At 41.2% G+C, this 15920-nt stretch overlaps 1 protein-coding gene across 4 annotated transcripts in view; it reads right to left on the minus strand.

Moving 5' to 3' along the window:
• The window catches only part of SEZ6 (seizure related 6 homolog), a 951365-nt gene that overhangs the window by 97873 nt on the left and 837572 nt on the right, over positions 1 to 15920 (minus strand). For all 4 annotated transcript variants that reach the window (XM_073667912.1, XM_073667911.1, XM_073667915.1 and 1 more), the window contains exons 6-9: positions 8316 to 8484; positions 7524 to 7690; positions 1714 to 1908; positions 1356 to 1494 (exon numbers count right to left, since the gene is read on the minus strand). In XM_073667912.1, the coding sequence (XP_073524013.1) occupies positions 1356 to 1494; positions 1714 to 1908; positions 7524 to 7690; positions 8316 to 8484 (670 nt within the window). The remainder of the gene's footprint in view (positions 1 to 1355; positions 1495 to 1713; positions 1909 to 7523; positions 7691 to 8315; positions 8485 to 15920) is intronic.

Raw genomic sequence — 15920 nt, forward strand, 5'->3', positions numbered from 1 at the left:
GTGAAGGTCCCTCCATCAGTGCATCTGGACTGTGCATAATATTTCCTCCAATATCAAGTAAAAAGAATTGTGCTCCAGCCGCCTTGAGAGGCCCTAAACTTGCTTGTTTCATAAGGAGACAACACCTTCTTTCATACGCACAATAAGCAGTGTAACCTATACTGTGAACTACCACCACTTTACCTTTAAGAGAGAGACTGTACCCTGTTTTCTCCTTCAGTAAAGTGTTACATTTGCAAGTTCACCCGTATGTTTGGCAGCTTGAAAATGAACAAATATCACGGGCGCTCCAACATCTGCACTCAAACACCACCTCTGCAGGAGTGCCCCCAAGGGGTCCTATACCATCTCCGTAAGTGCCACCTCTTGGAATTGTTGTAGACATGAGGGAAATGTTTTGGGTCTAGAGACCCACTTCAGCTATTGTAACATGAAAATCCGCTGCCTCTGCAATATCTGGTGCCTCCCTTGAGGTTCACCGCATTGACTGTGTCATGCTAACAGTAAAGCATCCTAAGACCATTCATGTGTTATTTTGCTTTTCATCCATGGAGGGGCTCACTGACATTTTTGCCTAAGAACACTGCCAAGAATAAAGAATGGGATCTAATCATCCCCCAAGATTAATTTCTACTGATAATCCATGAGCAATTTGGTGATGAACAATGCTTTTTTTCCATCATGATGGAGACCGTGTCACAAGGCAAAAGTGATAGCTAAGTGTCTCGATGAACAAAACATTGAAATGTTGGGTTCATGGCCAAGAAACTCCGCAGATCTACATCCCATTTAGAACTTATGGTCAATTCTCAAAAAACGGGTGGACAAACAAATACACAGACATTGTGATAAACTCCAAGCATTTATTAGACAAAATGGACTCTATTATTAGCCTTTCTTTACAACAGTACATACTGGTGCATCTCATTAAATTAGAATATCATCAAAAAGTTAATTTATTTCAGTTCTTCAATACAAAAAGTGAAACTCATATATTATATAGAGTCATTACAAACAGAGTGATCTATTTCAAGTGTTTATTTCTGTTAATGTTGATGATTATGGCTTACAGCCAATGAATTTAGTGAGATGCACCTGTATGTTATCAAGAACTAGCTGTGTGCTTCGTTTTTCATTTTAGATAAATTAAAGTAATAAAGCCAAAAATTATTCTGGGTGTCCGCATTTTCCTAAAAGATCCATATAAATATAGTAGAACAATTCTGTTAGACTAAGTCTACCACGGGAAACAAAAGAAAGTCTTATTTGAAGGAGGCCACAACACAAAAGTAAAACTGTAAAGAAAAGTAATTTTGTCTTAGTTAGGAGAAAGAACATAGGACATAAATACGTACACTTGAATGTCCAACAGGATTCTCTTCTCTTCCTCGACGTGGATACCCCAGATACAATCCTGCCCTTTGCCATAAGCTTCCGGCCAGTTGGGTGACAAAACCACTCCAGCTGAGTCTGTGATCTCCCCACTGCAGACAGCTGATAAAACAAATTAAAGAATCAGATATCTACCTCCGTCCTCTGATATGATGGTCAGTACCCAATGTGGTGAGATACTATATACCGTTGATGACTGCAGTGTATTATTCTTTTTGTATGTCTTAAGACAACTAAAAACTATAACATTCAACCATGATTGATTCAAATAATTTTTACATTTAAGTGAAAGTATCATCTATATCTTAATGTAGTTGTCACCTCTGCAAGCTGGTTCTGTCTCATTCCACTGAGGATCTCCAGAATCTTGGCACTCAATTATAGTAGATCCTTGCTCCAGCGTATATCCAGGATCACAGGTGAACTCCACGACAGTTCCAACAGCAAAAGTAGGATCACTACTTGTGAAGTTCCCATATTTTACAAAAGGTTCATAACAGTGCCCTTGCTCGTAGGCTGCAGAGGTGATAAAGAAATTAATTTCAATGTTTTCTCTTTATATATTTCTATATGGAACAATTACAGTGTTTAAAATATACCTAAGTACATCAGGATACAACTCCAAGAACACTTTTTTTTTACAATGGGATTACAAGTTACTCCTAAACTTTCATTTAATATAACATCATCTTTATTTTGGGAGTTTTGTTAAAGGACCCAAGGCACAGTTGTAACTTGGTTTTCCTTCACCCTGTGCAAATACTTAGTTTGCTACCATAATACTATATCTGGCCAAGGCAGTGTGGCTTCTTAGAACCACCTACTACCCGGCATTTGTAACATAGTAACATAGTCTTCCTTCAACCTTAAAAACTAAGTCCATCTAGTTCAACCCATAGCCTAACATGTTGATCCAGAGGAAGGCAAAAAAAAACATGTGGCAAACACTAAGCTCCACATTGGGGAAAAAAATTCCTTCCTGACTCCATATGGCAATCAGACTAGTTCCCTGGATCAACGCCCTATCAAGGAATCTAGTATATATAACCTGTAATATTATACTTTTCAAGAAAGGCATCCAGGCCCTTCTTAAATTGTAGCAGTGAATCACTCATTACAACATCGTGCGGCAGAGAGTTCCATAGTCTCACTGCTCTTACAGTAAAGAATCCCCGTCTGTGATTATGATTAAACCTTCTTTCCTCCAGACGTAGAAGATGCCCCCTTGTCCCCGTCTCAGGCCTCAGAGTAAAAAGATCAGTAGAAAGGTCTTTGTACTGTCCCCTCATATATTTGTACATAGTAATAAGATCACCCCTAAGCCTTCTTTTTTCCACAGTAAATAACCCCAAGTGTAATAACATGTCTTGGTATTGCAGACCCCCCAGTCCTCTAATAACCTTGGTCGCTCTTCTCTGCACCCGACCAAGGGGAGGACGCACATTCAATTAAAATGTATTCCGGCACAGAGTCCAGCTCTCTATACCAAAATGCCAATACCAGCCACTGGCCAATCAGAGGCCAGCAGCTGATGTCAGCATCATGGCGCAACCGCACATGACATCATTGCTCTGTGCCCCGGCTGTGGAGGAGGAACAGGACACTTTTTGCAGAGGGAGCAAGGTCAAGTGAGAAGAATTTTTTTTATGTGTGTGCAAAGAGCGACAGAATGTGGGACACTGTTACAAGAAGGGGGACAAGGAAGGGAACATCTCTATAGGATGGGACCAAGATGGGAAGATTACTATACGACTGGACCAGGATGGGAGGATTACTATAAGATGGAATAAGAACGGGTACATTACTATAAGATGGGACGAGGACGGGGATATTACTATAAGATGGGACCATGACATGGACATTACTATAAGATGAGACCAGGATGGGGACATTACTATAAGATGGGACCAGGACACGGACATTATTATAAGATGGGACCAGGACGGGGATATTACTATAAGATGGGACCATGACATGGACATTGCTATAAGATGAGACCAGGATGGGGACATTACTATGAGAAGAGACCAGGATGGGGACATTATTACAGAACAGGGGACATTATTACAGGACAGGGGATATTATTACAAGTTTGCGGATATTACTACAGTACAGAGGACACTATTACAGGGCCATGGACATTATTACAGGAAGGGGTGCCAGAATTACTACAGTACAGACCAAAAGTTTGGACACACCTTCTCATTTAAAGATTTTTCTATATTTTCATGACTATGAAAATTGTACATTCACACTGAAGGCATCAAATCTATGAATTGACACATGTGGAATTATATACTTAACAAAAAAGTGTGAAACAACTGAAAATATGTCTTATATTCTAGGTTCTTCAAAGTAGCCACCTTTTGCTTTGATGACTGCTTTGCACACTCTTGGCATTCTCTTGATGAGCTTCAGGAGGTAGTCACCGGAAATGGTCTTCCAACAATCTTGAAGGAGTTTCCAGAGATGCTTTGCACTTGTTGGCCCTTTTGTCTTCACTCTGCGGTCCAGCTCACTCCAAACCATCTCGATTGGGTTCAGGTCTGGTGACTGTGGAGTTCAGGTCATCTGGCGTAGCACCCCATCACTCTACCTCTTGGTCAAATAGCCCTTACACAGCCTGGAGGTGTGTTTGGGCTCATTGTCCTGTTGAAAAATAAATGATGGTCCAACTAAACGCAAACCGGATGGAATAGCATGCCGCTGCAAGATGCTGTGGTAGCCATGCTGGTTCAGTATGCCTTCAATTTTGAAAAAATCCCCAACAGTGTCACCAGCAAAGCACCCCCACACCATCACACCTCCTCCTCCATGCTTCACGGTGGGAACCAGGCATGTAGAGTCCATCCGTTCACCTTTTCTGCGTCGCACAAAGACACGGTGGTTGGAGCCAAAGATCTCAAATTTGAACTCATCAGACCAAAGCACAGATTTCCACTGGTCTAATGTCCATTCCTTGTGTTCTTTAGCCCAAACAAGTCTCTTCTGCTTGTTGCCTGTCCTTAGCAGTGGTTTCCTAGCAGCTATTTTACCATGAAGGCCTGCTGCACAAAGTCTCCTCTTAACAGTTGTTGTAGAGATGTGTCTGCTGCTAGTACTCTGTGTGGCATTAACCTGGTCTCTAATCTGAGCTGCTGTTAACCTGCGATTTCTGAGGCTGGTGACTCGGATAAACTTATCCTCAGAAGCAGAGGTGACTCTTGGTCTTCCTTTCCTGGGGCGGTCCTCATGTGAGCCAGTTTCTTTGTAGCGCTTGATGGTTTTTGCAACTGCACTTGGGGACACATTCAAAGTTTGCCCAATTTTTCGGACTGACTAACCTTCATTTCTTAAAGTAATGATGGACACTCATTTTTCTTTACTTAGCTGCTTTTTTCTTGCCATAATACAAATTCTAACAGTCTATTCAGTAGTACTATCAGCTGTGTATCCACCTGACTTCTGCACAACATAACTGATGATCCCAACCCCATTTATAAGGCAAGAAATCCCACTTATTAAACCTGACAGGGCACACCTGTGAAGTGAAAACCATTTCCGGTGACTACCTCTTGAAGCTCATCAAGAGAATGCCAAGAGTGTGCAAAGCAGTCATCAAAGCAAAAGGTGGCTACTTTGAAGAACCTAGAATATAAGACATACAGTTATATGAAAACGTTTGGGCACCCCTATTAATCTTAAGCTTAATGTTTTATAAAAATTGGTGTTTTTGCAACAGCTATTTTAGTTTGATATATGTAATAACTGTTGGACACAGTAATGTTTCTGCCTTGAAATGAGGTTTATTGTACTAACAGAAAATGTGCAATCTGCATTCAAACAAAATTTGACAGGTGCATAAGTATGGGCACACTTATCATTTTCTTGTTTTAAATACTCCTACCTACTTTTTACTGACTTACTAAAGCACTTTTTTTTTGTTTTGTAACCTCATTGAGCTTTGAACTTCATAGCCATGTGTATGCAATCATGAGAAAAGCTACTTAAAGTGGCCACTTGCAAGTTGTTCTCCTGTTTGAATCTCCTCTGAAGAGTGGCATCATGGGCTCCTCAAAACAACTGTCAAATGATCTGAAAACAAAGATTTTTCAACATAGTTGTTCAGGGGAAGGATACAAAAAGCTGTCTCAGAGATTTAACCTGTCACTTTCCACTGTGAGGAACATAGTAAGGAAATGGAAGAACACAGGGACAGTTCTTGTTAAGGCCAGAAGTGGCAGGCCAAGAAAAACATAAGAAAGGCAGAGAAGAAGAATGGTGAGATCAGTCAAGGACAATCCTAAGACCACCTCCAGAGAGCTGCAGCTTCAACTTGCTGCAGATGGTGTCACTGTGCATCGGTCAACTATACAACGCACTTTGCACAAGGAGAAGCTGTATGGGAGAGTGGTGCGAAAGAAGCCGTTTCTGCAAGCACGCCACAAACAGAGTCGGCTGAGATATGCAAAAGCACATTTGGAGAAGCCAATTTCATTTTGGAAGAAGGTCCTGTGGACTGATGAAACCAAGGTTGAGTTGTTTGGTCATACAAAAAGGCGTTATGCATGGCGGCAAAAAAACACAGCATTCCAAGAAAAACACTTGCTACCCACAGTAAAATTTGGTGGAGGTTCCATCATGCTTTGGGGCTGTGTGGCCAATGCCGGCACCGGGAATCTTGTTAAAATTGAGGGACGCATGGATTCCACTCAGTATCAGCAGATTCTTGACAATAATGTTCAAGAATCAGTGACAAAGTTGAAGTTACACAGGGGATGGATCTTTCAGCAAGACAATGATCCAGAACACCGCTCCAAATCTACTCAGGCATTCATGCAGAGGAACAATTACAATGTTCTGGAATGGCCATCCCAGTCCCCAGACCTGAATATCATTGAACATCTGTGGGATCATTTGAAGAGGCTGTCCATGCTCGGCGACCATCAAACTTAACTGAACTGGAATTGTTTTGTAAAGAGGAATGGTAAAAAATACCTTCATCCAGGATCCAGGAAATCATTAAAAGCTACAGGAAGCGACTAGAGGCTGTTATTTTTGCAAAAGGAGGATCTACTAAATATTAATGTCACTTTTCTGGTGAGGTGCCCATACTTATGCACCTGTCAAATTTTGTTTGAATGCAGATTGCACATTTTCTGTTAGTACAATAAACCTCATTTCAAGGCAGAAACATTACTGTGTCCAACATTTATTACATATATCAAACTGAAATAGCTGTTGCAAAAACACCAATTTTTATAAAACATTAAGCTTAAGATTAATAGGGGTGCCCAAACTTTTTCATATAACTGTATTTTCAGTTGTTTCACACTTTTTTGTTAAGTATATAATTCCACATGTGTTAATTCATAGTTTTGATGCCTTCAGTGTGAATGTACAAATTTTCAAAGACATGAAAATACAGAAAAATCTTTAAATGAGAAGGTGTGTCCAAACTTTTGGTCTGTACTGTATATCGGGCTAATTGTAAAACTATATTACTCTGCTGGCCCGATTGTGAGTATTAAAAATAGCAAACATTTAAAAAAAAATCTATAATAAAGAATGAAAAAATAATGGAATAATATTTGGCCACTAAAAATGCTGTTTTATGTAAAAATTTAAGTAATAGAGAAGACCTGCAAAAAAAAATGATCAAAAAGTCATATAGAAAAATAATGGTATCACTGAAAATGTAATCTTCTCCTGGCCCTTCATATTCAAATTTTTTTATGTGCGGCCCATTTACCCGGCTGAGATTGAGACCCCTGGCTTAGAACTATTTAGCTAGTCTGTTTTTAGTCATGTGATGTCATAGACCTAATGGAAAAGAGAATAATTAACTGGGTAGGAGGGCAAAATGAGAAATTGTAAGTACACAGTGCCATAGGATGCATGGATAGAAATTTCTTTCAGTAAAAAGAAGGTGTCCATATCCTTTGATACTAATTATGTATATCCCTATCTGCAGATAGCTTTTGATGAGCTGTCTGGATCACATGTGAGTTTGTCACAGAAATAAAGTATTTGTTCAATATGCATAACACATTATCCGCTATGTTTAACTTCATTCTCTGGAAACTGAAATTACAAGTAGAACCAAAGTCTGAGGGAAGAAGTCTCAGGACACCAATAGTAAGTAGCATTACCTTGATAGCGAAGTGCCACACCAGTGGAGCTGCCACTGCTATCCGTTGTTAGCTCTATAAAAAAGTGCTGCGCTGTACTGAGCAAACCTTCAATTGGAAGATATTCCACCTCATAGGAGTCATACACAGGAGGGGAGTCAATGGTATTTCCATCGCGGATGATGAGCCTGCAGAGAAAACAAAAAGTATTGTCAGACTATCATTATGTATTGTCAAGTCAAACATGAGGAAACAACAAAGCACACTATACAAGAATGAAGCAAAGAATAAATATAATTTTAATTCTAACTTTTTGCCTATTAGAACATTATTTCATGTAGGATTACTGTGTTTAAACTATTGATCCAGCCTTCTTGTGGGCAGCAGTCTGGATTTCCTGAGATGTATGTTCAGACTACTGTGTTTTAAAAATATTGATTTTGAGCTCTGTCTCGTTTTCTTGAAATGTAATCTGAATTCGATCTTCTGTTGGGTACTGAGGTACAGACAAGAACTTACACAATGGGTATGTATTTCTTTACAATGAAAGAAATTGCATCCGATGAGCCTGTGTGTCATAGTTGCCACCAACTTTCCCATACAATTTTCAAATAGAAGTTCCTGACGATTTCCTGCTAATACTTCTAAGCTAAGATTGCAAGTAGTATATTCAGCAGGATCTTTACTCAATAATAGTTAATAATATGTTTGTGATGTTTTCAGAATTAAATTAGAACTATTTGTTTTCCCCAAAAGTAATATCTAGGAATTGTGGATGGATAAAAAAAAAATTGTTGGCAACTATAGGTTTACCTGTCATCATCCTCCGCTAGGGAGACTTTCTCGAAGTGCAGGTGAAGGCGTTGTGCTGAAGGAGCCTCTAGGACCCAATGGCATGTCAGGTTATTGCTGTAGTTTCCTGGGAAATTGGGTGACACCAGACGTCCAGTTGTGATATTTCTTATGAGACCTCCACAGGCAGCTAGACAGAAGATTTAAAGGATGAGAAATATAAAATGTACATGGTAGAGCCTTTATTATTCATGAAAATCAATTCACTTGTGTTCAGGGGTGGGATTCAAATTTTTAACAGGTTTGTGTGTAAGAAAACCACAGCCATTTTTTAAAGCCACACCCATTTACACACACCTCAAACATATACAAGTAGGGGCGCAGTCAAACAGTAAGCCGAGGTACCTAATTTTACCACAAAAAACTGGGAAAACGTATTGACTCGAGCATAAGCCTAGGGTGGGAAATGCAGCAGCTACTGGTAAATTTCCCCATCCTGGTATGTATGGCACCCCTCATCCCCCAATCCTGGTACGTATGGCACCCCTCATCCCCCAATCTTGGTACGTGTGGCACCCCTCATCCCCCAATACTGATATGTATGGCCTCCTCATCCCCCAATCCTGGTATGTATGGCCTCCTCATCCGCCAATCCTGGTACGTATGGCACCCCTCATCCCTTAATCCTGGTACGCATGGCACCCCTCATCCCCCAATCCTGGTCTGCATGGCCTTCTCATCCCCCAATCCTGGTAAGTATGGCACCCCTCATCCCCCAGTCCTGGTATGCATGGCCTCCTCATCCCCCAATCCTGGTATGTATGGCCTCCTCATCCCCTAATCCTGGTATGTATGGCCTCCTCATCCCCCAATCCTGGTGTGCATGGCACCCCTCATCCCCCAATCCTGGTGTGCATGGCCTCCTCATGCCCCAATCCTGGTATGTATGGCCTCCTCATCCCCCAATCCTGGTATGTGTGGCCTCCTCATCCCCCAATCCTGGTATGCATGGCCCCCTTCATCCCCCAATCCTGGTATGCGTGGCCCCCCTCATCCCCCAATCCTGGCATGCGTGGCCCCCTCATCCCCCAATCCTGGTATGGGTGGCCCCCCTCATCCCCCAATCCTGGTATGCATGGCCTCCCTCATCCCCCAATCCTGGTATGCGTGGTCCCCCTCATCCCCCAATCCTGGTATGCGTGGCCCTCCTCATCCCCAAATCCTGGTATGCATGGCCCCCCTCATCCCCCAATCCTGATATGGGTGGCCCTCCCCATCCCCCAATCTTGGTATGGATGGCCCCCCCTCATCCACCAATCCTGGTATGTGTGGTCCAATCACTTTACACATAAAACAAATAAACACTTATACTCACTTTCCTTCCTCATCTCTGCTCCAGCGCTGCTGTGTCCTGTCTGCCAGCAGCTCATGTCGGCATCTTAGCAGCGTGCGCTCTCAGATGCCGAGGTGAGCTGCTGCTGCTGCCAGCATATTCACATCTGTCCACGCCGGGACTATGGGCATGGAGAAGAATGAATACACTTTTTCTTTAGTAGCGGGCACTGACAGCAGGAGCCGTGGCTCAGCGCTCCTCCGTGCCTGCTACTAAAGAGAATGAATATTCCCTCTTCTCCTCGCCCATGGGAGTGGAGAAGAGGGAATATTCATGTTCCTTTAGCAGCGGACACACATGGTAACTGCAGCAGCGGCTACTGTGTGTGCACCGCTCCTCCGCTGCCGCAACCCCCCCCCCCCATCAATACTTACCTATCCTCCTCGTTCTCCCGCTGCCGTGGGGCCTGAACCGGATCGCGGCACTGGATCTCCCAAGTTCGGGGAACCAGCTGCTCTTCTAACAAGCGGTTCAATCGAATCGGGGAGAATCGGCCGAGTCACACCTCTGCTTGTGTTTACTTAGTTGCCACCATGTTATCATACATGGACGTAGCTAGAGTGGCTCTTGTCAAGAGTGGGAAATTTCAGTCAACAAACAGAGCTCCGACCACTAAGACATAACACATGGCTGTATGACATTTGAAGGGGAATTCTTATTATAGAAATACATGGCATATTCACAGGCTAGCAGGATGTTTCCATTTATTAAAAGAGGCATGGACTCGCGGGGCATGGGTGTAATTCTACCACTGTACAAAGCGACGGTGTGCCTTCATCTGGAGTATGCAGTTTAGTTCTGGGCATCAGTTCATAGAACTACCCTGGAGCTAGAAAAGGGCAAGTAAGAGCCAAAAAGCTGATAAGGGGCATGGAGGATCTTAAGATATGAAGAGAGATTAAAAGAATTAGGGAACCTTTCAGACAATTCATTTTGGCCAAGCAATGGACAGCATAAATCATAGCCTGGCTGCATGACTTCAGCCAGGTATATTATTCTCTGAAACGTTCTAGTGTTTCAAATAAAATATACTTTGAAGATCTTATTGGCGACCATAGCCATAGACCAGATTAGTCTGGTGTTGCTCCCGGCTCTTCCCAGTACCACTACAGGTGATTAACAGGTTTCTCCCTTGTGTGTACATAGGGAGAGACCTTACAATCATGTGTAGCAGGGCTGGGAAGAGACAGCTGCGGACCACAGCCATAGACGAGACTAGTCCAGCTATGGTACCCAGCCGACACTTCCATGTATATTTTCTCTGAAACCGCAGAAAACCCCATTTCAGGAAACAATTTACTTGACTGGAATTCGGTCCGTGGTTTTGGCAGCATGAATTAAAATTTGTCTTGAGAAATAACATATAAAGGTTACAATATTAACTTAAAAGTATGCTCAAAAGCTGTTTTATGAAAAAAAAAACCTTAGAAAACAAGAGGGCACCTCCTCTTCCGTTTGGCAAAAAGAAGGTTCAATCTCCAGATTAAGCAAGGCTTCTTTACCATGAGAACTATGAATCTGTGGAATAGTCTACCCTAGGGGCTGGTCATGGCGGGAATTGTCGATGGCTTCAGGAATACTTACATTTTTTTTTTTAAATAAATAACGTAAATACTTATAGACATGTATAAAATTCATGTTCTAAATGTTGATCTAGTCGGTCGATACTCAGGGTCAGGTGGAAAAAAAATCAGTTCTTTTATGGCATATTGCTTCATCCAGTATGGCTGTAACTATACCCCTCCCTTTATCCTCCACCATCACTCAATTGAGCTGGACATACCATATCTCTTTTTTTCAACCATATTAACTATATAACTATATAGATTTGGTCCCACCGCACTTACCTTAATAAAAATGGATCGCTGAAACTTTACCACCTGTAACCTAGTAAAAGCTCTGTACCTCTTAAAAGCATCTAAAACAATTCTGGAATAATATCCTGCTCAGAACCTCGTATTAGACAAGAGGCAGAAATGTATGCTTTATTTTTTTTCCATTTCATTATGGTGTGTTGTAAACTACTAATTAGCAACTAAATGGATTATACCAGAGCTACATGAGAACAGCTGCCTGATGTGTTCAAGGTAGGAAGGTGAAGATTAGTTGCGGTAGTAAACAATAAATATAATGGCGTAGGTCAAGTTGATTGGGTTTAGCCACGTGTTTCTGATGGTAGAGACTAGTTGTAGAGTTCTAAATGCATATATTCTAAAAAATATATAATGGAATGGATTACCAATGTTATTACCAAGCTATTTAGCAAACATCCTTAAATGTATCATGTCATGATGGATAAGAAATGATTGTGCAAAGTTGTGTTTGATGCTGCTAGAATTAATCGATTTTTCCATATAGTGGTTGTCCCAAGAAGAGCATTATTCAAAACTCCATAAATCATGTTACAAAATACAACTTTTAATAATAGTGTGCGCTTTTGTATATATACAATATATTGTGTGACAGAGGCACTGGTATGATATATGAGGAGAGGTATGTGTCATACAGGTTGCTCTCCTGTGTGAACGGAGACCAATAAACTTTCTGCCACCATGTTATATGCTGGAGGTTAACTCTCTTAAAGGGTGTGGTTTTATGGGAATGGCAGGGGGTGGGAGGCCATTCCCCTACCTCCCCTCAGGATGTGGCTGAGCAAGGTTTAAATGTTCAGTCAGTTTTTTTTCTCTGTGTAGTGTGTGGTCTGGAGACGGAAGTCTCCAGGCTGCGTTTGGCTGAAGCCAGAGAGCAACACCGGAGGATGGGTGTTGCTGAAGACTTCGCGGTGCTACTTGGAGCAGGCCCAGCCTTGCTTGCTAATAGACTCTGTTGTACTTTCTCTTTTGTTTTCCCATTAACTCCCGAGAGGGCCTGTTTATTTTTATGGGACGCTGCTGGAGTTTACGCTGCACAATAAACCCACAGGAAGTTTTACCTGAACCGTGTGTCCTGTGTCTGCCTCCGGAGAGCCGAGCAAGTCGCTTTACCACAATTGCCACTACAAAATTGCAGGGCTAATTAAACCCAAGATGCTCAAGAGTATATTAAATCAAAGTAAATCTTTATTAAATATTGTATTAAATTAAAAACAATCACAAAAATAAATCAAAGTGCAACTAAACAATTGCAGGGATATACAGCATTTAATAAACAAAAATCCAAATGTATATGAATAGTACCAAAACATATAATTTAACTGCAATTTAGATATTCATATGTTAGCCAGCCTAATAACACCTGCTTTGGATCATTGATACTGTAAAACAGCCATGCAATACGCAGGGGGTGTCCAATATCAATTGGTACACAACATATCAAGTACAAATTATGCAGGAGACCAATTAGACTGATTAATTAGACTATGTAAAAAACACCTACCTAATCTGCTCAGTTTACAAAATGTTTTGCTACCATGCTGTATGCAGATAGTGTCTGGTAATGTATTATTAGATAGTGTTTTATCACTGTAGTATAAACATTATCAAGCAGTAAATGTTCAGAAAAGGAAATAGAAAGTTGAACTTATAGCAAATAGGTACTTACAAATGAATGTTGATAAAAGTGCCTTCCCTGCTGCCCCAACGCATGTTTTGCCCTTTCTTCTTCAGAAAATATAATGTATATATTAAAAGCCCTTGTAACCTATAATTCACTTGCCTTTGATCAAACAGGCAATATACATAATCTGAAAATCGGCAATTAAATGACTAATCACTGGGACTCTGAGGGTTGCCAATGGGCATCTATATATGATCCAACAGGGACATCATACACACATATAGATAAGCATCCATGTATTATATGGTAATGTTGGAGCTGTAGAACAAGTTTCATCGGTTGGACTAGACATTGGTACCTTGAAATCATGCAACATCTTAAATCTAAAGGACGCTGCACACATTAGACTAAAAGATTAACGGGATTGGCCTACAGATTAATATGTATTGGAACCAACCAATGCTCCCAGGACAGACCAGGACAGATGATGTAGCGGAATTTAAGGTTTCAGCACATCGGATTTCCTACGGCCGATTCTGTGATTCTCAGGGATATATCAGCCAGAGAAATCTGTCAGCGGCTCTGTCATAGAGAACACAGGGGTACCCGACCAAGCTGAGTATTCCTGTGTGTGAGGGACTCGAGAGAGATAGGCGTCAGCCGAATAATCGCATTTGGCCCATTTGGCCAACAGCTAGCTATTGTGTATGGGGACTTTAGACTTATGCAAGGACAATATCTTAGAGACGTTACATTACTATGCTGTACAGACATAACAGAAATCATCCTGTCCATACATCTATCATCTGTGCCAATTACGAAATGCCAAATGGCTGGCAATGAGACACTTGTTTTCTTGCTCTAATAGAAAAAAAGCTGAAACTGAATATGGTTAAGCTGTAATTTTGGAATCATTTAAAAAAAGACACAAATTAGTAGCACAAATGTACTGCAAAACCCTATAATAAATAGGGTGCAATGCTCATCAGCTATACTCCTGTTACTAAACAGTTATCATACGAATCAAAAAATTTACCACCAATCATGTCTCTTGTGTAATTCAGGAAAATGTTTTCCATTTTTCACGTTTGCTTCCTAACATGATGCGCTCTTAATGGAGTTGTTTATGTGCTCTTACCACTGATCAATAGAAACTCCTCCGTAATGTCAGACAACAAAAATCCAAACTAATTACAAATGACAGACAGTAATTGATCACATAACCATTGTCTCCTTAATCTTAGTACAGTGCAGAGGAACACTGAACCACAGAGGAGAACTGTGTGGCTTCCTAATGTCTTGTCTTTCGTCTTTGGAATCTTCACAATGGCTGCAAAGTTTAGACGTACACAAAGCAAACACGAGATTTTTCTTGCATCAAATAAAACAAGTCATTCAGTGAATTATACCACTCTGTATTATACCTGGTACTATTTACAACCCCTTTAATAGTGTTCCAATGCTGTCCAGTTGCCTATGGTCTCATTCAGACGTCCACGCAAATCGGTCCGATCTTGGACCGCAATGCCCAGGCTGGCCGTGGGTCTCCCGATCCAAGCGTCACATTTTTATATATTTCTATGAAGCTATCATACTTGGGTTGGGAGACCCACCGCAATTCTGTGCATTAGTGGTCCATGCTTGGATCACTTTGCATGGACATCTGCATGAGCCCTTACTAAAAGCGCTGCTATAGGGGGGGGAATTAATTTTATTTCCCCCAGGAGCCGCCGGCTTTCAGTCATTGAAGTGTGCACAGAGCGACTTCAGTCACCGCTTACAGCATGGTGAGTGGTGGCGGTAAGCACTCCCACACTTTAATTGACAGCTCGCTCCGCACAGATGCACTGCAGAGGGAGCTGTCAATCAAAGTGTTGGGGCGTGCTTACAGCTGACACTCACTGTATACGGAGCAGTGACTGTAGCCGCTTTGGCACGCTTCTACGACTGAAAGCTCCCGGGAGGAACATCATTTTCTTTGGGTAGCTGTACTTTCAGTAAGACGGTCGGACATCTTTGGTACGCTATTAGCCTGCAGATTAATCCTATATCTGCAGATTAGTAACGTTTGGGGACTTGACAGACTCCCTTTAGACTATTTGATGAAGAAATATTGCGGTGAAAAGTTTTCCTCAGCTCGGTATTTCTTGATACAGAATTACCATGGTCGGTAATTGAGTCAATATTTTGTCTTGGAGTGGTGCAATGTACAGGTCTATAAAGAGTAGGTTTCAGCACATTGAAGTTTCTATCACTGTAGCAAAAGAAGAGTACGCCCAGAAATGGCAGAGCTTTAAGTCAACCAAGCAGATATGATAGCAGAGATCAATCCTAAAAAGTAACACACATTAGTGTCATATGTGTGAAGCGTTCCTAAAAGAAAGCAAAGCCCTTTGGGTAATTTGTACTCTTGAATTCAGACTTTTTGTGTTTTAATTCATCCTTCACAACATATTAAAAGAAATCCACATACTAACAGAAACTAACCAAAACATTAAACATCTCTCAGCAAATACATATTAGGTGTAATCTCTCTGTAAATAGGAATCCAATTTCAACAACTACTTTCTATAGGCCATATAATACTACATTTCCCCTGCAGTGGCTGCAGCAGATTCTTTAAAAAGGTGTTCTCAGGTGTATTAAAAATACACTAAAATGTGAATACTCACTAGATGATGCCATAAGAGCTCTGAAATTATTACACATTTTCAAAAGTTCAATGAAAACTGTCAATT

Source organism: Phyllobates terribilis, unplaced genomic scaffold, assembly GCF_046119375.1.
Source record: "Phyllobates terribilis strain yellow unplaced genomic scaffold, ASM4611937v1 Scaffold_2__4_contigs__length_985480577, whole genome shotgun sequence".
Classification (NCBI taxonomy): Eukaryota; Metazoa; Chordata; class Amphibia; order Anura; family Dendrobatidae; genus Phyllobates; species Phyllobates terribilis.